General features: G+C 43.6%; 1 protein-coding gene across 1 annotated transcript in view; it reads right to left on the bottom strand.

Moving 5' to 3' along the window:
• Positions 1–3,949, bottom strand: part of ANKRD50 (ankyrin repeat domain containing 50) — a 73,445-nt gene extending 69,496 nt beyond the window's left edge. Inside the window, exons 1-2 of the mRNA XM_074993336.1 lie at positions 3,869–3,949; positions 1,550–2,753 (exon numbers count right to left, since the gene is read on the bottom strand). Coding sequence (XP_074849437.1) covers positions 1,550–2,028 — 479 coding nt within the window. The 5' untranslated portion in view covers positions 2,029–2,753; positions 3,869–3,949. The remainder of the gene's footprint in view (positions 1–1,549; positions 2,754–3,868) is intronic.
• Between the last annotated feature and the right edge of the window lie 19,211 nt (positions 3,950–23,160).

Genomic DNA, 23,160 nt, shown 5'->3' with positions numbered 1-23,160 from the left:
GGGCTAGTGCCTGATTTAAAGATAGGTATTAGTCACTTTGACGTATATGTTTGCAACTGCCAGAAGTGACAGTATATTACCAGCATCAGGAGTACTAAGCTGACGGATGGATGAGAGAATTTTAGATTGTAAATCACACTGAAAAACATTAAAAAGACAAAAAAGAGTAGGAGCTGCAGGTGCCTACAGCTTTTACAATTACTTAAACCAGACTGGACACTGAAAATTTTATAACTTTGTTCACGGTGTAAAACTCATTTTATCTTCATGTGGAGATTTTTAGCTTTCGTGTGGAGAAGAGGGAAACTGTGATCAACCTAACTCTTGTGAAAAACATTGGTTTGAAAGCTTTGGAGACTTAAATCCTATTTAGCAGCAGGACAATAACAGAACAGATCTTATAATGCAAGCCACCCATATTCCACTTTGTAAAACGGTATCTGATCATATTGGCAGCCCGGATATCTATTCAGCTAACCCTTCTGATCAGAAGAGAAGGAAAATTTCTTTTGATGATTCTTGTAAAATGCAAATTAGTCCAGAAAGACTTCAGACACCATTACAAACTTTACACAGGCCACTTCAGAGCCATGACTTAGCTACTACTGACTCAGGAAAATTTCATACCAATGAAGTCCTACTGGTAAAAAGGCCAATATTCCAACACTGTGTTGAGTCGTCATCTTTACTCTTATTGGCTTCCTTTTGAATTGGTCAGAATAAATTAACCTCATGCAGCAATACCAGAAAAGGAGCATCTAATGTAATCAGGAATACACACTCCTAAAAATCTTTGTGAAAACACTATCATCATCTATGTTCCTGGTGATGAACACATTTTTGTATAGCAAGGGGCACTGATGGAAGAAATGAATACAGGATGTCTGAATTTGTGATTTCCCTCACAGTTATTCAGTTTCTTTGATTTTGCTAGAATAAAAGTTAAAAAAACAAACTAGGAAATCCATACTGCTTAAAAGAAACTGTTGAGATGTGGGGCTTTAAATAATATTTATAGAAATTGTTTTGATTCTGTACTACTTTATACTGTGGAAGAGAATTGACTTCATAAACAGTTATTTGAACTTATTGCAATCCACGCATAGTTAAGGGGAATAGTTTTATTTTAACTTCACATTCTCCTACCTGATCTTGCAGGATACAAATAGGAGTCTGACCCATGATGACAATTTCTAATACCTGTCTAGTCCAATACCCTGTCTGACAGCACTCGATACTTCAGAGAAAGTGCAAAAAACCTGCAGTATGGAGAGGTGGGCTAAGCTACATCCTCATGAGCTCTGTTATTCTCTGAGGTCCTAAATCTTCAAAAATGTGTGTTCACCTCTGGATATTTGTTTATATCCATCACTATGTTTTGAAACAATTATGTGATTTATGGTAACAGGAAGTTAGATTCTTTTTCATGACATTTTGGAAGCCATAGGAACAATCTATGAAGCTCCAAGAAAGCACATTTTTTCCTGTCTAAGTTTTAAGGTCTTTGGATGAATGGCAGTATACAAATATAAAATGGTTTTATTTTTACCTTTTAAATGCTTCAGCAGAATTCCTCTCACATTCCCCAGGTTGCAAGAGACTTTGAACTGCAGGATCTCTTAGTTTGTCTTCATATCCCTGGATCAATCCACTGCGGCAGATCTGGGTTACCAAACCTCTAATAAACCCTCCAACACATAGCGTATCAGAGTCTTGGGCCCTGCAGAAATGGAAAGCTAGAGCTTGGCAATGTAAACCTCTTTGCAGGCTTGCAGGTGAGCTTGGCCACAATAATTCAGTGCACAGGGCTGTCTTCCCACTACCAGGCCCCCCTACCAACAACAGACCCCAAGCAGTTCCTTTCCCAGAGACAAAACCAGCGTTATTCCCAGGATTTGCTACAAGAGCTGATTTGTTGGCGGCAATGTTGCTGCAGTTAGCTTTCTCCTGAAGACAGTGCTGAAGCTTGTGGAATACCCACTCCCTACAGTAAAACTGCTTCCCTTGTAGCAAACTGGTTTGAGCCATTTTGTAGACCTTCGTCCCTGGGATTGGTCATAAGCAATAAAACAGCTTCAACATCTTAAAGTCTGGATAGAAGGATCCATCTTACATGCAAATACACGTACGTGGAACCAGCCATGGGAAGACACTATGAGTTACCACTTCTTGTATAAGTGAACACCCTCTTTATAAGACAGTCACTCCACTCAGACACTTTATCACAATTAGCATGTAGCGTGTTCAACTGCTCATGCAACGAAGTGATACCTAGTACCAAGGCTCAACAATGCTTCTCATATTGTTCAAAAGATAACAACTCCATGACTTCATCTGTAGATATGTATGTTCCCAGAGTAGAGAAGACAATGCATATGAAGAAACAAAGTTTTCTTTGAGTACGTACTAGATGCCTCAATTCCAAACATTAACCCTCATGAATTTACATTTAAAAAAAAAAAAACCTGTCCACAATAAAATGTAGCTTCTGAGAATTCTATTCGGAAGATTTTTTTGTCCTTTAGAAATCAAAGTTATACTGCAAATATGTAGATCTGTACTGCTTGTTGAGGAGTGGTCAGTATAAATATACTTTGCTGCTGAAGACCATAACAGAGTGTTTTCCTGCTGAGATGTATGAAGTCTGCAGAGACGATGGGAATATATAGGATAAGTGCTTTCTTCAAAATCCTTAAATTTTCTTCAACTCATTCTCAGAGACTGCAAAATGTCAAGAAGTTTCTTCTCTGGACCTGTGAAATAAGGAACACAACGGTGACTTTTAACTCCAGGTTCAAAATCACTCCTCACAAATTTTACTATACATTTGCTAAAACCAAGAATTCACATTCCTCATTTGTACCAATTTCAAAAGTCTTAAAGTTAATCTCAAACTTACTCAGGGAAAATAATTTTAGTCAAGCTTTTCCTACTTCCACTATGGGTATGAGCTAAAATTAGTCACAGCTGCCTCCTTTCACGGGTTTCACAGTAACCTCAAAAACCTGAGGAGGGTGGTGAGCCTCCCATTGATCTTAAGGAGGAGACATATATCCGGTTATCCTGAGCGTTCTTGGTTGCCAACATTTGTCCATCTAATTATCCTTTTATTTGCTTTTTTCACTGCCAGCTGCATGTTTTGCACATCAGCACTGTCCACGGCTCCCTTTACACACTTCTTTGTTCACAATTTGTATGCATTAGCACACACAGCCGCCTCTCAGAATCACACTTGAACACATCCACCCCCTATAGTTTCTTTTTGTGTTGCACATTTCTGTTATCTATACTTTTCCCCTTGCCTGGATTCAGCCCACCCCACCCACCTCCTTTTTTTTCCCCCTGGGGCTGGATGGGATTCTTTGCTGTAAGTCCCTAGTACGAGGCTTTACCGTTCAGCTGATACAGAGGCAGGGCTAAAAAGTCACTTCACCAGGTCCTGCTAGTCGAGCTACATTTTTCCAGGACTGCTGAAGGGAGCAGCTGGGAGCGCGCCCCCATCTGCTTCTCATACACACCCCACTGGAGACACGCGCCCTGTCCCTCCCCCACCAGCCCGCACGCAGCGGAGCCTGCCTGCGAGCACACACCACCCGGCACAAAGCTGCCAGCCGGCGGCCCCGCGCCCCTCCTCCTTCCCGGGAGCGTTCGGCTTTCCCAGCCGCAGCCGCGGTGCCCAGGCCGGGGTAATCGCCCGCCGCCAGGTGCAGCCGGGGGAGCTGCAGCCCCAGCTGCCGACGCAGACTCAGCCCCCGCTCGCTCCCGTGCGGGCTCGGACGGAAGCGGCGGCCGCCGTAACCACTGCAACTGCCTCCTCCTCCGCCACAGCCCGGCCCCGCAGCCCGGCCGTCCTCAGCCGCGCGGTTACCGTCTCCAGCCAGCGCCGCTCCCCGCGTCTCCGCCCCGTCCCCCGCCCGGTTGTCGCCGCCGAACCGAGCCCGGAGCTCCGTGACTGTCTCAGCCTGTCTGCTCCGCTCTGCTCCTCCCGCGCCGGCCCCGCCCTGCGCTCGAGGCCCCGCCCCTCCTCTCCGCGCAGGCCACGCCTCCTGCCCCTGTCTGGAGCGCCCCGGCGGCGGTTGGGGATGGGGCGTGACGGCGGGGGAAGGAAATAGTTCGGGGCGGAGGGAGAAGATGAGCTGCGTGTTGCGAATCCTTTCACAACCTCATCGCCTCCGCCTCCTTCGCCCTGTGACCGGGGCTTTGTCCTGCAGCGTGCGCCCCCTGCTCCCGGGCTGTTGGCACCGGCCGGACAACCACCCCCCCCCGCCGGTAGCACCCCCCCCATCTAGGGCATGGCCGGCACCTACCGCCGGGGGCTGCTGCAATAGCTGGGGGGCAGGGGCGGCACAGGAGCCCCCTCCCCCTGCCCATTACTTGGGAAGCGCTAAATGTGCGGTTCCCTGCATGGCCGCCGCTGGAAAAGTACACGAGGAATCGCCGTGCCCCTGAGCTGGCAGTGCGGGGGGGGGGCCCTGCAGCCTTCAGTGGGCCTCCGTTTTCCGGGCATAACGCGCACCCAGCATTTGGGCCTGCCAGCCTCACCACCACAATTACAAGTAGTGGCACCCTGCTCACCTCCTCCCCTGCACTGCCTGCCCCGGCCATGCCTGTTGGAGCTGTGGGTGCCTGTGCACCCCCCGGCTCGAAGTGCTTTCCATTACATGCAGGGTATACAGTTTGGCTCAATGACTCTCAACAGCTCGCTATAAAGATTGTTCCAGCACCCCGACCTACAGGAGAGGTGTGGTTAGGTGGAAAGCCTGCCAGAGCCAGTTTTGCCTAGAGCAGCTTCTGTTTTCCATCTGGCGAAGCCCTGCAGGTGGCAGCAGCCTTGGGCTGTAGGGTCTGTTCTACATGCTTGTTCTCAGTCTTTTTACATGGGTCTCCACCGCCCAAAATTGCTAGCTGCCTAAAACTTACAGTTCCCAGCAAAGTACAAAATATTAAGATTAAACAGCAGTTCTAACAGTACACATGCAGAAAAAATGCATTGAGATTTGCTGTCTCCCTTGAATTCTTTTTTGTTTTAACTAAACCTACCCACAACTGATAAGCTCACTCTTTTCTGCGGCTCCATTGTCTTTTCTCATTTTACACTGAGTTGTCTCATTTCAAACACCAAATTTCATTTTGCTGACAGAATGTGTAGCCTTGCCAAGCCAAATCTCACAAATTACTTGCAGTAATGTGATTTTGGACAGTTTTCCCTTGCTGCTTGTGAATCATTTAAGCCAAAATCATAGCTTTGCCAAGTGTGCTGCTGCTAGGAGGTCTGATCTGCTGTTCTTCACCAGAAATAAAGAGCTCTCACTTCATGGGAGTGGGAGGTTCCCACCTGCTCTGGATAGTTTCTATTCTATTAACAGGGTACAGAGGGGCTGTGGCCACACTTGGCCAAAATTTCAAAAGGGCCATACTAATGGCCAAATCGGAGAATACTAATGAGGCACAGAAATGACTATTTAGTGCCTGATTAGCAAGTTGCCAGCCATGACACTTCGAAAGTGCCGTGTTTCACTTGCATGTGGCTCGTCTACACGCGAATCCTTTTTGAAAGAACCCTGTAAATGATGTCGAAATCCCCTTATTCCTACCAGTTGATAGGAATGAGGGATTTTGAAGTGTGCGCGGTCCTTTTGAAAAGGACCCCCATGTAGATGAGCCGCACACAATTGAAATGCGGCACTTTCAAAGTGCCATGCCGTGACCAGCAGCATGCTAATGTGGCACTGAACATTCATTTCAGCACCTCATTAGTATTCTCTGATTTGGCCATTAGTATGGCCCTTTCGAAATTTTGGCCAAGTGTGGCCACAGCCAGAGACAGAGAGCCAGGGAAAAGCACTGCTGCCAGCTTCCTGTATATGATCAGAAGACAATTTTGCCATCTGCAGGCCCACTGAGGTGGGGCAGGGAAAGAGGGCAGTTGCATAGAGCTCAGAGATTCAGAAGTGCCTGGGACTCCCGGCTGCCACCACAGCTATTTCGGGAGTGGTGGAGGTTGGAACCCCAGGCCTTTTAAATCACTGCTGGTGGGCCACATAGTGTGCTCCAGGTGGCTCTAAGGGCTGGCTGCCCTAGTCATACCCCTTCTGGAGCACAAAGCCACCTGTCCTTTCCCAGGGACACAGCAAGTCTCTCGGCCACCCTGCCCTTCTAGACTGACTGGGGAGCGAGGATAAAGCAATGCCACACATTTGCAGGGATGCTGCTTTACTGCTTCCACAAAACAGGACAGTGGCAAAAAAAGATGAATAATGAGGGAAGAGGTGACAAAAATAAATCAGTCATGGAGAGAAGAGATAGTGATTACAGGGGACAGAGGAACTACAGAAGAAGGCAGTAGAGTGACCAGAAGGAGAAAAAGCTCGCTCCTCTCCACTGTGGACAGAGGTGCAGGAATGAAGGAAGTGACTTTCATGGCAGCAGAAAGGAAGGGAGCATGGAACCAAGACTCTCCATTTTTGTGCATGATTTTTGACTGAATTTTCAACATGCACACACTCTTTGGATAGAGAATGGGGTCTGCATATCACCAACAAGCTAAAACATAGACACACTTGTGTTCACACCATCATGATTTTCAGACCTCTTGTAGAGGTAGGAGAGAAGGGCTTTGGCAGATAAGGGGGGAAGCATCAAAGGGGCAGAGTAGGATCAGAGCCTTGGCCAGAAGGGGTGGGGCCAGGGAACTAGCCTCCCAGACAAAGGCACTCACGAGCTCCCCATGAATGAAACATGTCACCAAAGATGCCATGAAATCTAGTCTATGCACTGTTGTTTTAGCCATGTTGGTCCCAGGATATGTAAGTGACAAAGTCACTGAGGGTTTTGTTTTGTTTTGTTTTTAACTTCTTTTGGTGAGAAAGGCAAGTTTTTGAGCTAAACAAAACTCTTTTTCAGGCCTGGGAAAGCTACTGGCACTGCTAAACACAAGATGGAACAGGCAATTTAGGTAAGTAATTAACACAAAGTCTAGGCAAGACTACTTATTCTAGGCTACTGGACTGGTTTTTTGTTTTGATAGTGTATTCTAGGCAATCATTCAAAGTGTTCCCATCTTCATAGTCTTAGGATAGAAAAGGTGAGATTCATGAATTACAGATTGTTGTAATGAGCCATACATCCAGTACAGTAGACTCCCAGTTTATGCAGGGATTGTGTTCTCGCAACCCCGCATAAGTCAAATTTCCCATGCAAAGCAGTGGTCAGTGCTGGTCAGTTTCCTGGCTCCCACAGTTTGGGCAGGAGGCAGGAACCAGGCGGAAGGCTACCTCCAGGCTTCTCTCCATTGAGGGAAGCCAGGAAACTGACCAGCACATCGGGAAGCCAGGGAGAAGCCACAGCAGCAGCATGGCTGGTTTAATCTCTGGCTTCCCCCAGATGGGAGAAGCTGTGCTGGGCGGACAGCCACAGAGCAGCTTCAAGCTGCGCTTAACTCACGTTAAGGAAATTTAAGTGCAACTTGAAGTCATGCATTTCAGGAGTTTACTGTATCTTTATTAAAATCATGATTTTTGTAAGTGTCTAGAAAGGTAATTAATTTATCCAGATTGGTCTTTTGAAAGTGTTGCACATGTTTCCTTTTCAGGGTAAGGACTGATATGTCACATATAGATTGATTGCTTTAGCAACAGTTTTCACCCACAGGTGATGTGGTTTCACCTTTTATCATTTTCCTGTGTTAGTTCATTCAAGACAATGTAGTGATTGTCTGGTTTCACCCACATAAGAAATATGTATGAGCTTGTATTTAACTGAATCTCTGATTTCCTTTCCCAGACCTGAAGAAGAGCTCTGTGTAGCTCAAAAACTCTTTTTTCTCACCCACAGAAGCTGGTTCAATGAAAGACATTGCCTCACTCTCCTGGTCATGTTTTTCTTTCTGTAGTGGCTGGGGTAAACGACAGTAAAAATGGTGTGTTAAGTGGCACCTTAAAGACTAACCTTTTTATTATGGCATTTATGCGTTGCAACTCACTTGATCAGCTGTATAAAGCTTATTCCATAATAAAATGTTTAGTCTTTAAGATGCTAATGGATGCTTTTTTGTTGTTTCTGAAACAGACTAACACAGCTACTGCCGAAACCTGATAAATGACAGTAGTTTCTCTTTTTTATTTCCTTCATACACAGGCCAGCCAATGGCAGCAAAGAGAGTAGCTGCCCTGTGATTCAAGAGGGCCCAGAGGTTCCCGGCCACCAATACTGAGACAGTGGCAGTAGCTGATGCCCCACACCATTTAAATTGCTACCAAAGCCCCCTGCCGTGTGCTCTGGACAGCCCTGAAGGCTGGCAGGCACTGTGGGGCAGGGTTGGTCTAGTTTGCACAGCATTGAGAACTCCAACTTTTATGCGTGCAAATTCCATTTAATTCAGTGCAGGTTTTATATATTAAGGCCAAAGATTTGAGCCTTATGAACAGCCTCACTATTTTCCTGGTATGTACAGTAAAAGTTTCAGTATGTGGTGATTAATATACAAAATATCACTTTTAATGAGCAATATAGTAGTAGGGTAGGCCCTGGGGCAGGGTCATCTATTTAAGCATACGGTTACATATTCAGTTTGGCCATTTTAATTACTCTTCCAAGTGTAATTGATTAATTTGTATGGGAATTATTGTTTTAAAATGTTTTGCTTCTTAGATCAAATTTTTGAGGAAGAGGAATGGTTTGATGCAAAAACAAGGGTATGTATAACTAGGGATTTTAGAATGAAATCAGGGAAGAGCAAATGTAATCTGAGTATCAGGAGACTATTTCAAAAACATCTTTTAAACTATGTGATATGTTCCTGAATGTAAGCGATAAAAACTGTGTAATGTGAAATATGGTGAAAGGTGTTCCAGCATAGGAATGGATTTTGTAGTGCTTTTCAGTTTCAATTTTCTATGATTCCTTTATGCTAGGCCCTAGTCCAGCATGGCTAAACAGTTCCCCTAAGTGCAATGGGACTATTCACGTTCTTAATTTTAAGCATGTGTTTAAATATCTTACTGAACAAGGGACAGAAGTGAACAAAAGGGAAGCAGTTGCTTGAACTCTGTGCTTAATTGTGCCAAGGCTGAGCCCCAGTTGGCAGTTCATAGCCTCAGCACCTCTGAGCTTGCCATGTCAGTAATGGAAGTTTAAAAAAAGAAAGGGCTGGAGTCCCAGCACTTTTTTCATTGCAAATTAAGCATTGCCTGAATTATTTCTTACAGGTCAAAGATTATTTTGTACTTACAACTGAAAGGACTTTAAAGGCTCTCCTTTCAAATGCATCTTCATTTGGCAGGTAGCCATGGAAGAAAAAAAAATCTTTTCATACAATATTTTAAGCACATACATATGAATTTTTTCAGAATTATTTTGTAACACTTTGAGCTAAATTTCACCAACTGATGAGGTAAAGGTGTTCATGGAGAGGGGAAAATAACAATCACCAGACAAGTTAAGTATTTTAGAGTGGTAGTTTCATTGCCAGGTAGTCAGAATATATACAGGTTGGCAAAGTGCTGTCTCTTTAAGGGCGAAACACAAGAGGAAGCTTTCTCCATTTTTCACAGCTCATGCTTCCAAAGAGTAACTTAGGCTGCTTCTACACTGTCACTCTCCTGTCAGAGGTGGCATGGTAATAAGGAGCTAACATGCATATTCAGTGCCTCATTAGCATAATGATGGCCATGCAAATTTCAAAGTGCAGACTTCGAATTACAGATTGACAGTGAAGAAGGGGGCAGCTTTGAAATAAAAAACCCACTTCGACATTCACTTACTCCAACAGAACTAGATTGGACTAAGGGAATGTCAACGTGGGGCACTTATTTTGAAGCTGCCCCCCATCTACAGTGTCAATCTGCAATTCAAAGTCTGCACTTTGAAATTCATGTGGTTGCCATTATGCTAAATAATGAATATGCACTGAATATGCACATTAGTGCCTTATTAGCCTGCTTCGAATTGCCCCTTTAACCATGCCACCTCTGACAGGAGAGGGAAAGCGTAGAAGCAGCCTTAGCCTAGTCATGCCCCTAAAGAAAAACCCTCTTTAGAATGCTTTTCTTTTTCAAAAATTCATAATGCTTTTTCTTTTCCACTGTTTTCTCCACCCTCTCCTGAGTATTTATGTAACAAAGAAAAACATGGTCAGGTGAATAACTGCTTTCTTGCCCAATGAAATTGAAAAAAGAAGAAAAAAAATAACCTAGGGTTTATCTGGCTTACTGGTGGAAGTAGGGGTGTGCAATCTGATTTGCTTGTTCAAACACACATCTGCATTGACAATTATTCTAGATGTGTCAGATTATGATATTCTGTCTACGTCTACACAAGCCCCAAACTTCGAAATGGCCACGCAAATGGCCATATCAAAGTTTACTAATGAAGCGCTGAAATGCATATTCAGCGCTTTATTAGCATGCGGGCGGCAGCGGTGCTTCGAAATTTCCACCGCTTGCTGCCATGCGTCTAGTCCAGACAGGGCTCCTTTTCGAAAGGACCCCGCCTACTTCGAAGTCCCCTGTGGGAATAAGGGGACTTCGAAGTAGGCGGGGTCCTTTCGAAAAGGAGCCCATCTGGATGAGATGTGCGGCGGGAAGCGGCATCAATTTCGAAGCGCCGCTGCCGCCCGCATGCTAATAAAGCGCTGAATATGCATTTCAGCGCTTCATTAGTAAACTTTGAAATGGCCATTTGCATGGCCATTTCGAAGTTTGGGGCACGTGTAGACACGATTCCTTACTGAGCCAAGGTGTTGACTCAAGTGTCATTTTTGACAATATTCCCATTATACATTGATGATGCTGGAATTTATGGTGACACACTCCCTGGCTCGACCTGGTTTCCATCATGTGCCAGATATAGAGTTTGGTTGAGTGGCTTTCTGCACCCCACATGCAGTCACAGCATCTCTGCCCTTGTTCTATAGCATAGAAAACCAAGAAATCCATTGACCTTAAGAGTTTGCTGCAAAATCCATCTCCTCGTTCTGATTTTGTGAAGATCAAAAGGTGTATACATGTTGTATGTCTTTAGGAAGCAATATAGTTTTATTTATAATATATGACTAGCTGGTACTTTTTTCTTTATGAGGGTTTAGCTGTGTGCCTGAAATTTGATTTTTGCACAAATTGTTATCTTAAACTGTGATCATTTTGTAATTTGTCACTACAGATTGCACCTCCCTGGTCCAGCGTGGTGGGTTTCCTGCCACCAGCCCCCAAGCCACCAACCCCTCCTCCCTGCCCCACTGGGCTGCTCACCCATCCAATGTTGTGTGGGCATCTTGGCATAGGCTACAGCTGGGGCTCCCACGCATGCAACTAGGGCTGCTGGGGAACTCCGGCTCCAACCTCACATTGCTGCTTCCAGTCCCAGCCCCAGCTCTGGCCCTGTGTGGTTCCCAGAAGAAGCTGGTCCAGCTCCAGTGCCCCACAGGGCTGCCAGAGGCATGCAGGATGGCCAGGGATGCCGACTCAGGCCCTGCATGGCTGTCCAACCCACAGACTTGCTGGGGGATTCAGGCTCCTACCCGTGCTCAACTGGCTCCAGTCCCCCAGGGCTGCCTGAGGACATGGGCTGCAGCTTGCGCTCCTGCCCTGCTCTCTGGTTCAGTGACATCCCTGGGCATAATGAGGAATTTTGCCAGATGAGAGAGAACTGGTTTCTGGAGGCACAACCTGTGCCAAAAATAATCACATATAATGGAAGTGTAATAAAAAGCAGAAGAGCATAGCTATGGAAATTTAAGAAATGCATGTGAATACAGAACTTCCATGATATCTATTTATTAGCCCGTCCAGCCTATGTCCTTAAACATTGATGCATACCCAGAAGCTTGTGTATTTCATCTTCGCTTCCTGCCCCAGAGTGAAATATCTAATAAATATGTGGTATAAATTACTATTTCATTTAATAACAGTTGGCAATATACAAGGCAAGTCTAACTTAACAATAAAGTGCAATATTCTGGAAAACAGATGTTGCTGTTGATAACTAGTTTTGTTAAATAAAAGTGTATGAGGAACTGCAAAGAATTTAAATGCCATTAAATGATGGTATGAAAATACACATGGAAAATCAAATCAGTCAGTAGTAAGCAGTAAGAAAAAACTAAATCAAGAATGTTACCTGTCAGTGTGAGTTGGTTCAGAAAAGTATTCAATGTGATCCACAGACTACACATTTCAAAGATAATCAGATGCTTAAGCATAAAGAATAATACTTTCGTGAATCATGAAAATGACTAGGGGAAAAGTATATTTAAATAAAATTTTATATATGTCTAGGGGAATCTAACAAAAAATATTGTTTATTTTGCCCTAAAGTCAATGAGTAAAGTAAACTGTGTGTATCTGGATATTTTTGGTGCCTAAATTGACCAATGTATACTATAAACAGATGACAGAATCTCATTTGTTTTACTGTAATTTGTGCATACTAGGGTTTAGAGAGCAATACCGAGGTTATATGTACACAGCAAAGTTATCTTGAAACAACAACTGTTATTCTGAAATAACTTTGCCAGCATCCAAATGACACACACGCTATTTCAAAATAAAATTAAAATAGCGGGTTCATTATTCCAATTCTGGTAAACCTCATTCCACGAGGTATAACACCTATTTCAAAATCACCATTTCGAAATAGGTGCTAAAAAGACATGGAATAGCACGATTTTGAAATAAGTCATAATGGACTCCAATGGCACTATTTCGAAATAACACTATGGACCTGGAAATGCTATTTCAAAATGCATTTTATGTGTGGATACTTTCTATTGAGACATCTTATTTCAGAATGGTGCTACTGTGTAGACATAGCCCAAAAGACCTGTGTGCTATTCCTAGTTCTACCACTCATGGTTTGAACTTGTGCATGCCATGTAACCATTGTATGCCTCAGTATATCCATCTGTAGAATGGGGACAATTCTTTCTCTTTCTTTTCCCCACCTTCTGTTTGCCATGCTTCGTTACAGTACAAATTAAAAAGAAATTTACCAATATATTCTCACTGCTTTGTGCTACTCCAATAACACAAAAAAGCCATAAATTTAGTCTAACTACCTAACTAAGGAGAGTTTTTGGCAGCTGTGTCTCACTGCAGGGAAGAAGAAAGTGCAAAGCAGGAGACAGAGCATGCCAGTAAGTCTGGTGTTCAGTTTTTAATTTATTCTGCTGTGCCAAATATATATGAGTCTCCAGACACAGTATTTGATCTAATTCTATAGCTACTCTTGTACATTCATGTCAGAAGTCCTATGGACATACGATAATGATACTGAATCATTGTAATTCATTCAGTCTGTATACTATGTGGGTTTTTTTATTTCATATATTCCAAATCCAAATCCTGCGATCCTTACTCATGCAGATCTATCAGATCCTGAGCGATACTGATCACCACTGTGCACTGAAGTTCTTGAGAACTGTGGGTATTCTAGATGTCCTCACTACAACTAGAAAATTACTGAAATATTTGATATTCAGTTTAAACTGTACTTTAATGCAGAATTTACTAAACATGGGGCTCAATGTTCTCCTTTTGAAGTTAACAAGACATTTACAATTCTTTTTACTGGGTGTCAGCTATTAAATCTATACAATGAAAAATTAATTTACCTTTAATCTAATCTTCCAAGGTCATGAATAATATTATGTGAGATCCTGTACTACTCTTAATCACCTTTACACAACAGCTCTTTGTGAACCATTCCTGAGCCCAAACCTCTAAATGGGCCATGTTAGAGGCAGAAGAGGGTATAGACAGAATACTCTATATGCTCCTGTGATTCTTGCTGGTATAACATCCCTTAAAGAACCATTACAAGGTTACTTTGGCCCCATGTATACTGAACTGCAGCTGAGAATAAACCCAATTGCTGGTATAGTTATATTTATATTAAGAGTCAAAAAACGAACCAAAACAGCTCCCACCCCACTAACACAATTGAGAAATTCTGAGAATTTACAATATTATCCAGTTATTTCTTATAATCCAGACTGAATATGTAATACCTACTATTAAAAAATAATTACTATTATAAAAATATTGATAATTAACAGTTCACCAAGCCTGATCGAATTTTGGTGTACAAGACTTTGATGAATTTAATTATGAAAAATGAAACATAATAAAAATTCATCACATCCTTCACTCTTAATACATATCTACATACACAGAGATAATATATGTGAAGAGTATGAGATATCTGGACATCGGTTAATTAATGTGCTTTAAAATTAACTTTTAATTTTCTGGATCTATAATGGACAGAGGCAACAGATTCATAGAGTCAATGATCCACTTAGAAGTATTCTACTGGCCAGTAGAAGTCAATTAATAAAGACAGATTAACCATGCACTGAAGAAAAAGTGTATGTATTTTAAAATACATGGTCTACAAAAAAATCTGGTTACCTTCTCATACCAGAGGTAAAATCCCATCCTAATTTACACACTGACATATTTAACATAACTAAAAGTTTTCTCTCTCTCCATATTTGGAATTCTAGTTTAATTCTCATATAGCAAATGGATTTAGGCCCCAACTGAAAAAGGTACACAAACTTATGCCTAATGTTAAGTATGCTGGTAGACCTGTACAAATCAGTGAGACTACTCACATGATTAAGTTATGTACATGAAAGCCTTAGACTCAATTCTGAAGGCAATGTCTACACTAGCTCGGAGACTGACCTGCTCAGGGTCAATCTTCTGGGGTTCAATTTCACACTTCTGGTAGGGATGCAAGAAACTGGTCTCTCGGGGTTCGCTGTCAACACTGTATTCCTCACAAGACATTAGGCGTATGGGAGGACAAGGGGAGAAACTCTCCCATTGGCCTTCTTCAGTAAAGGTGCCCAAATGAGCCAAGCACAGATACATTGATTCTAGCGACACCATTGCAGTAGCTAGAATTGTGTATCTGCAGTCAACTTATTTTGCCTAGTGTAAACATAGACTTATTCTTATTTAGGGATTTGTTTTACATATCTTCCTCTGCATAGCAGAATTCCATAAACCTTAAGTAAGTAACTGATGTTAAAGAACAAACAACAACAACAGCCATCTTTCTTCATTTTCTGTCTCTCAGGTTCCCCATCTTGGAGCATATTTCATTTTAACTTATTGGAGAAATATACTTTTAAAATGGTTTAAAATAAAAGGTGAAGATTCTGTCCTTCAGCAGTATATGCTTGCAGCACTCAGGGGAATCAATGAGATCACCGTTCTCCAACCTGAGGATGGAATTTGTACTGAGCAACAAACATTATCAAGAGCTCCTTTCAACTGACAGCCAATTTCAAAAACTAAAAATGAATTCCACCTCTAATAATAGTACCAGAGTCTTTCTGTGTTTATTTAACCATGAAAAATTCAATGGTTTAACAGAAAAGGTGATTTTAAAATGATTTAGTTTAACTAGTACCATAACTGGCTGTTGTTAAGATCTCTGTTAGAAGATTAACATAAACGGGTTTTGAATTTTGTAAGTATAATATAGCCATCTTCCCATAATAAATACTTATGAAACAACAGCTTCCACAGATGCCTCCTTCTAACTACAGACAGCTAGGAAGCTGTTATCCTGTAGAGAGGGACAGACTCGTTCAAGAAGATCCAGCCATTTATGACCCCAGTTTTGATCAGTGCAAAGTATGGAATCTGAGAATAATGTTCTGGTTTTGAAGGAGCTTTAGAGGGTGTCATGTGTGACAATATACCTGTCAAATAATACAGTAGTCCCTCAAGGTATGTGAGAGTTGTGTTCCCATGAACCCTTGTGTAACTGGAATTCCACATAAGTCACGGGGGGAGTGGGCATGGCTTTTTTTCCCTGGCGGAATGCACATTCTGCAGCTGGGGAAGCAGCAGGAGCACCTGGTGCTCCTTTTGAAAGATAAGTCCTGGGGTTGAGTGGAGGACAGCTGTGGAAGGTTAAGCCTGACGGTGGGTTGGGACCATGGGAGGGGGGCAAGAGGGTTAAGCCTGGGGTGGGTTAGGGCTGCAGGGGGAGTTGGGGGTGGAGTTGAGCCCGGGCTGCGCAGCTCTGGGGGACGGGGGTTGAGCGGAAGCCATTTGGAGGGCGGGTGAGCCCGAGCCGGGTGCGTGGGAAGGTGAGCCAGAGCTGTGCGGGGGGTGGGTGGTGAACCGGAGCTGGGGGGTGTTTGAACCAGGGCTGAGCAGGGAGGAATGATGGGAAGGTGCTGAACCATGACAGAGGATGTTGAACCAGGCCCACGTGGTAGGGGACAAACATAACTTTTAGCTATGGATGGTGGTTTGGTTAAACTAGAATAGAAAAGAGAATGTGGTTGCAACCAATGAGGCAAGAGGAAGTGAAGGGCTCTACAAGGATTCTAAGAACTCGGATAGTGAGAAGAAAAAGATGTGGCATCTAGAAAGAGGCAGTAAAAGTTAAGCCAGAGAAGTGAGGGAAGAGCAACAGAAAGGTTGACTGCTCCTTTGACTTTGCTAGCAGGTAGTCATTCGTGGCTTTGGTGACAGAAATTTAATTCCAACAGACCCAATAGAAAGTAGACTGGAGGGGGTTGAAGAGGCTGCCTACATAAAAAACAGTTTTGTAACTGGGCATTTTAGTGTCTGGATGAGCAGGCATATTTGTGCTCCCACCCTCGATTTCTGTCTTCCACTAAGCACAGGTATTTTCAAATTAGCAGGGTATGTGACCTCCACATATGCTTCTCCCTCGCACACGTATTGCCTTTCTCCTGTCACCTCATTCTTCCTGCCTAGGTGATTTATGCTTTGGGTGGCTGCCCCACTCAGCCCTGCATAAACTGAATCTTAATACAGGTGGCACCTCTATAGTCTGGCACTTTCTCATCTGGCAACTTGCGTGGTCCAACATAATTTTCGTTTGTGGTATGTCCACATTTCCTGTGGTTCCATAAAATTGGTTTACAGCCACCAACTCTGATTCTCAGTGTTCTGTGCTGTTATTTAGCTGTAATTTCCTCCTGAATATCTTCTAAGAGCCCAGTAACCAGTAGAAGTGTTAGAAATGCTACCAGAAAATATTGATCTCCCATGGTTCGGCAAATTCTCTCTTTTGGCACCAGTCACATCCCAAGGGTGCTGGACTAGGGAAGTTCACACTTAAATGTATCAGTTACCATAAATCTGCTTTTAAAATGGCTTTGCAATATATCTTTAAAATATTTTCTGCCCTATGAAATTATTTGTTGATTGTAACTCCATTAGGACACACTCTAGTTTTATGCTAAAGGTTTTAGAAAGCATTACTTTTCTTTCCAGTTGACCTACCAGTCGAGGAACTGTCACCCTTGAGCTGCATATGAACATTTAGCTGCTTAAAGGCATGTTTATGGGAAATGTTGTCAGAAAAAGGATAAACAAAGGGGATTCAAGTCTTTCTGATTTTAAATGAATTATGTCTATACCTTAAAGCTATTGTTGCAACGCTATATTTAAAGTAGGAATTTATCTTCTAACAGTTGAACTAGTGCCTCAGACTCTAGAAATAAAACTGAAGGAAAGGTGAAAATGAAGTTCCATCATTAGAGATTTAATTAAATAATAACATAAGGGTATTTGGGAATTTACAAATTAATAACTATTCTGAGCAAAATAAATTCTTTACTACATGGCCAAGCAATGTGGGTCAAATCTTGCTATTCTTTTATTTTATTTTATTTTATTTTATTTGGTCCAAGCTTTAAACCCTCCATTGTAACTGCTATAATTCATCTGTACTTATTAGTTAATGCTTCAGACATATTTCCACAATAGAGAGGATTACCTAAATTTCTCTCTGCCTCCCCATCTTAAACCTCATTTTCTATTTTTCAGTGCTGGAGGTAATTCATTTTAAATTAAATTATATTTAATTGTATCATAGTGATAGACACTTTATGAAGACCATAGATTAGAACAAGTTAATTGGGCTGTTAGGAGTTAGATGTCCTGAAGCTGAGGGAGCCAAGTTTGATGGTGGCATTTATATGGTGGATTCTGAACACATTTCCCAAATCAAACCAAAGGGATTTAGATACTTACATTTGATGAGAAATAGACTTTTAACAGTAAGCAAATAAAATAAAATTTAAGTAAACCAATGTACTGGGAAGAACATATAAAAAAGTAAGTGCATACTTTTGGGATAAAAAATACATCATTTCTGTGCACTGACTGATATACAATCCCATTTCAATGAAATTTATTAAATTACTTTTATTAATTTAAATTGGAAAATGGAGCTCAATGGGGGAATTAATGCAGAAAATCAGATTCCTAAGAACAGTTAAGTTAATGCCTGCTTTTATGTGCAGCAGTTGGTATGACAAGTAAAGATGGTGAAAATATTTTAAATATTTAGGGGCAGTTTACAACCACCATGGCCAGGTCTACCCTAGAGAGTTTTGTCAACAAAAGTGGCCTTCTGTTGACAAAACTCAGGGATCATCCACACTACAAATGTGTGCTGTCGAGAACACAGCAGGTTCCTCAGCAGAGTTCTGTCACTCCCGTTCTAAGCATAATGCTTCTATTGACAGATTCTGTCAACAAAAAAAAAATAGTGTAGATGGGTGGAGGGCACCTTCTTCGACAGAGGAGTCCTCCATGGTGCTTGCCATCTGGAGCCAGGAGATGCTCTGTCCACCACAAGCAAAGCTCTATGCCCTGCCTCTCCATCCATCCTTAGAGGTACAGGAGCCCTGGAAACCCTGTAACAGGAAGTGGGAAGCGTGCAAGCAGCCCAGCCACCACATGTGCCTGCAGCCTGCTGACAACCACCCTCCTGCGGCTAGGAAAGGCAAATGGCGGCCTCCTACTCCACCAGGGTCATCCCCCATCTCTCCACAGAGCGGGGAAAGGAGCCCCAGGACACTCCGCCTGCTAGGATGAGGCATGCCCCGTCCTGGATAGACCCCAAAGTCTAGGACATGCTTATCCTCTGGGCAGAAGAAACTGTGTTGCTTGAGCTGGCTGCTAAAAGGAGGAATACCCTGGGCTACAGCCACGTCACAACAGCCCTGGCAGCCCGAGAACACTCCATCTGGACCATCAAACAGGTCTGGGTGAAAATAAACGAGCTGCGACAGGCCCGGGATGAAGGCTGCCCGTCAGGGGCAAGACAGCCAAGCTTCCCCTATTACTGGGAGCTACATGAGTTCCTCTGGGTGGAGGACACCTCCCCCACATGAGCCCTCCGGACAAATCCGGGGAAGCCCCCACCCAGTTACAGAGTCCCACCCAGGGGAGCAGCAGCCCGATGATGAAGGTGACACCATGTCCCTGGCCAGCAAGGGAACCCTCGTCATCAGTCTGGAGTCGGGCCACTCCTTCAGCCAGGCCACCTCCAGGGCCTTGCCAGACCTTTTTGAGGTACCTGTCTGTGAGTACCCCATGAGGCACACTCTCTGGAAGAGTAACAGAGAGTAAGCCGTGGTAGTCTATACACTATCAAAACAAAAAGCAGTCAAGTAGCACTTTAAAGACTAGCAAAATAGTTTATTAGGTGAGCTTTCGTGGGACAGACCCACTTCTTCAGACCATAGCCAGACCAGAACAGACTCAATATTTAAGACACAGAGAACCAAAAACAGTTAGCAAGGAGGACAAATCAGAAAAAGATAATCAAGGTGAGCAAATCAGAGAGTGGAGGGGTGGGGGGGAAGATCAAGAATTAGATTGAGTTAAGTATGCAGACGAGCCCCTATAGTGACTCAGAAAGTTCACTGAGAGTTCACTTTCTGAGTCACTATAGGGGCTCGTCTGCATACTTAACTCAATCTAATTCTTGATCTTGCCCCCCACCCCTCCACTCTCTGATTTGCTCACCTTGATTATCTTTTTCTGATTTGTCCTCCTTGCTTACTGTTTTTGGTTCTCTGTGTCTTAAATATTGAGTCTATTCTGGTCTGGATATGGTCTGAAGAAGTGGGTCTGTCCCACGAAAACTCACCTAATAAACTATTTTGCTAGTCTTTAAAGTGCTACTTGACTTCTCTGGAAGAGGTTGGAGTGATGGAACACACTGGCATCATGTGCCTGGCCAGCCCATCCAATGTAAATGTCAACAAAGTGTCTGTGGTCAACCAGGTCCTTCATCACAATGGAATGGTAACCCTTTCTGTTGACAAACTGTGCTGTACTGTGGTTCAGAGCACAGATGGGGATGTGGGTCCTGCTGATGGCCCTGAAACTGTTGGGGACCCCCATGGCATTGTATCCAGCCACAGCACCATCAGCATCATCCAGGCAGACAAGCCTCTGCAGCAGAAGGGAGTTGATGACCTTCACTACTGGAGGGGGGAGAAGGTGGGTCACACAGGTAAGGGGCTGGGAAGTTGGACCCCTGGCCCGGGGGTGTTCTCCATCCTCCCAGTTCCCTCCTGAGCCCCTCAGGCTTCTTCTCAGGAGGCCATCCCCCATGCAGAAGAGCTGTATTCAGCTGGGGTTGCATGATCCCCCAGGGATGGGGTTTCACCCATTTCCCATCTCCCCCCCATACTTCCACCTGTGCTTCCTGATGGTCCCCCATGACCAGGACCCCTCCCTCCCACGGGCAGGGCCTGCAGATGGTAGCACCTTACTAGCATGAGGATGGCACAGATGGTTGACTTTCCCATGCCAAACTGGTTCCCAACTGATCAGTAGCTCTCGGGGTAGCCAGCTTCCAGAGGGTGATGGCAACCCTCTTCTCCAGGGGGATGGAGAGCCGCAGGTGGGTGTCCTCCCTTTGGAGGGCAGGGGTGAGCCAGGTGCATAGATCCAGAAAGGTGTCCTTCCACATGTGGAAATTCAGAAGCCAGAGCCGGTCATCCCACTCACCCATTACCAGACAGTCCCACCAGTCTGAGCTGGTGGTGTATCACCAGACATGCTTGATGACTCATGGGCACGGGTGCCAGTAACTCAATGCAGCAGCGAAGAGGGCGTCCCCCTCATGGGAACTCTTAAGCTCATCCCTCCATAGGAAGAGGGGAAGGATGGCTGGGATGACATGCATCAAAAGCTGCAGCAGCAATGCAGGTGGCCAGCACAAGCCCGGTGGCTGCTCTGGTGACACGGCTCACTGGAAAAGTTAAACTCTCCCACAGGAAGGCCGGGAGTCCTGCACTAGCTTTGCTGTCCCTCCAAGAGGTATGCAAGCCTCGACATGGGCAGGAAACGTGGCATGGGGTGTGCTGTTTAAGGGAGAGCAGGGCTGTTGCTCCAGAAAGGGCTTGGTGTCCATGTGAATCTGGCTTCTGGGTCACTGTGGCCCACTCCGTTGCCAGAGGAGTCGAGGTGTGTGGACGCTGTCTGTCGACAGAACAAGCCTCTGTTTGGTGTGCACGCATTCTGTCAACAGAAGTTCTGTTGGGAAATATGTGCCGACAGTAACTTCTGTTGATGGAACTCTATAGCGTAGGCACAGCCTATGAGTAAAGCCCTGCAAATCTGCAGATATCCACTTAATATGGTGGGTAGCTGCGTCCATGGATGTCAGTGCAGATATCCGAGGTTCATTTTCATGGATACAAATGTGGATACAAATTTTGTATCTAGAACCCTGCAAATTTGTGGATATCAGCTTTATATCTGGGGGTATGCACATCTGTGGATGGAAATCCAGATATCTGCAGCTCCTTTTTGGCTATGTCTACACTAGAAACATCCATCTGAGTAAGTTACTGTCAGAAGAGATGTTCCAGCAGAACTTTTGTCAACAGACTGAGTCTGCACATAAACACAGATGAATCTTTTGATCAGTTCTGTCAACAAAAGGGCCCCAGGAGGGTCTACACAGCTTTTTTGTCAACAGTTTCTGTTAACAAAACACACTGTGTGTGTAGATGCTCTGTGGGTTTTGTTGACAAAACTTCAGTTTTGTCTACAAAACTCTCTAATGTAGACATAGCCTTTGTGTATACAGATGGGGATGCAGAACAAATTTTGTATCTGTTCAGGCTCTAACTATTAGATGAAAAGGATAGTTTACACTGCTCAGTGCTATTGTTCCCAGAAGGCTTATTTTCAGACTGCTGATTATTTATATTATAATAGCTCTGAAAGTCAGTCGTTGTGGAAGATATAGGAGATTGGTGCGGAGCTAGTCTACAAAACTAAGCCACTCCTCACTGGACAGGGAAAATTGGAAGGAAATAGTTGAGAGCGGCATCAATACTCAACGGGCGCTGAGCCCCTGGCTGACAACGATAATGTTGGAAGGCACTAGTTGAGATTAGGTCCTCATTATGTTTGTACTCTCCCAAACTAATGATGCAGTCCTGCCTCAAAGAGATTACGATATAAGTAGCTAAAACACACAAAGTGAAAGCACACCCGTTTCAGAGATTGCAAGAGAGGTACATAGCAAGTAAGTGGCTTGTCCAAGGTCACACAAGATTCATCTGGTAGACTCAGGAATTCACTTCCTAGATCCTGGAATTCAGTCCAGTATCACAACCACAAGCCCATCCTTTCCATCGAACGGAACAGACCACCTGTTTATATTCAATTAATAATTTTGAAAGTTTTTTTTCCCCTGTAACTGTCAAAGGTTAGAAGCCCTGTTGTTTTAAAAGGTGAAAACATTGATTGTCTTGAACATTTCTGTGAGAGAAGATGAATCCTGAAGCAGATTCCAGGACTACAAAATCATGGAATGTTTGGAACCTTTAGTATATTATCTACTGTTACACACGTTTGTATACGATCTATTGTAATCACACATTAAAATGCATTGAACACATGCTGCTGCTCCTAAGAACATAAGAAAAAATTGACTATACAAGACACCATTTCACAGTACATAATGGCTGTCATTATACTAGTCAGCAAGCAGGGCACATAGTCACCTTTATGAAAATCTACCTCATTAAAAAGAGCACCAACATGACATTTTCATTTCATACTAATGAGTACATAATTATTAATTACAGTAGATCCAGAAGCAAAATCACCGAGAAGCTGGAATCTCTGACCATCACATTCTTCACAGTTGCCAGGCACCCTCAAATTAATCTGTGCAGAGAATATCATATTAGTCTTTATCTTTGAGAAATAATCATCATAAATAAAAGACGTTCTGACATGTAGCCAATAATGATCCATTTTTTCCTTTACAGCAGACATATAAAGTGAAAACAGGATAAACAACGTTGCTCTTTAAACATTGGTCTGTAATGTCGCAATTCAA

The sequence above is a fragment of the Carettochelys insculpta genome, chromosome 4, assembly GCF_033958435.1.
Source record: "Carettochelys insculpta isolate YL-2023 chromosome 4, ASM3395843v1, whole genome shotgun sequence".
In the NCBI taxonomy this organism is placed as follows: Eukaryota; Metazoa; Chordata; order Testudines; family Carettochelyidae; genus Carettochelys; species Carettochelys insculpta.
This window is presented reverse-complemented; position numbering and strand designations above follow the sequence as displayed.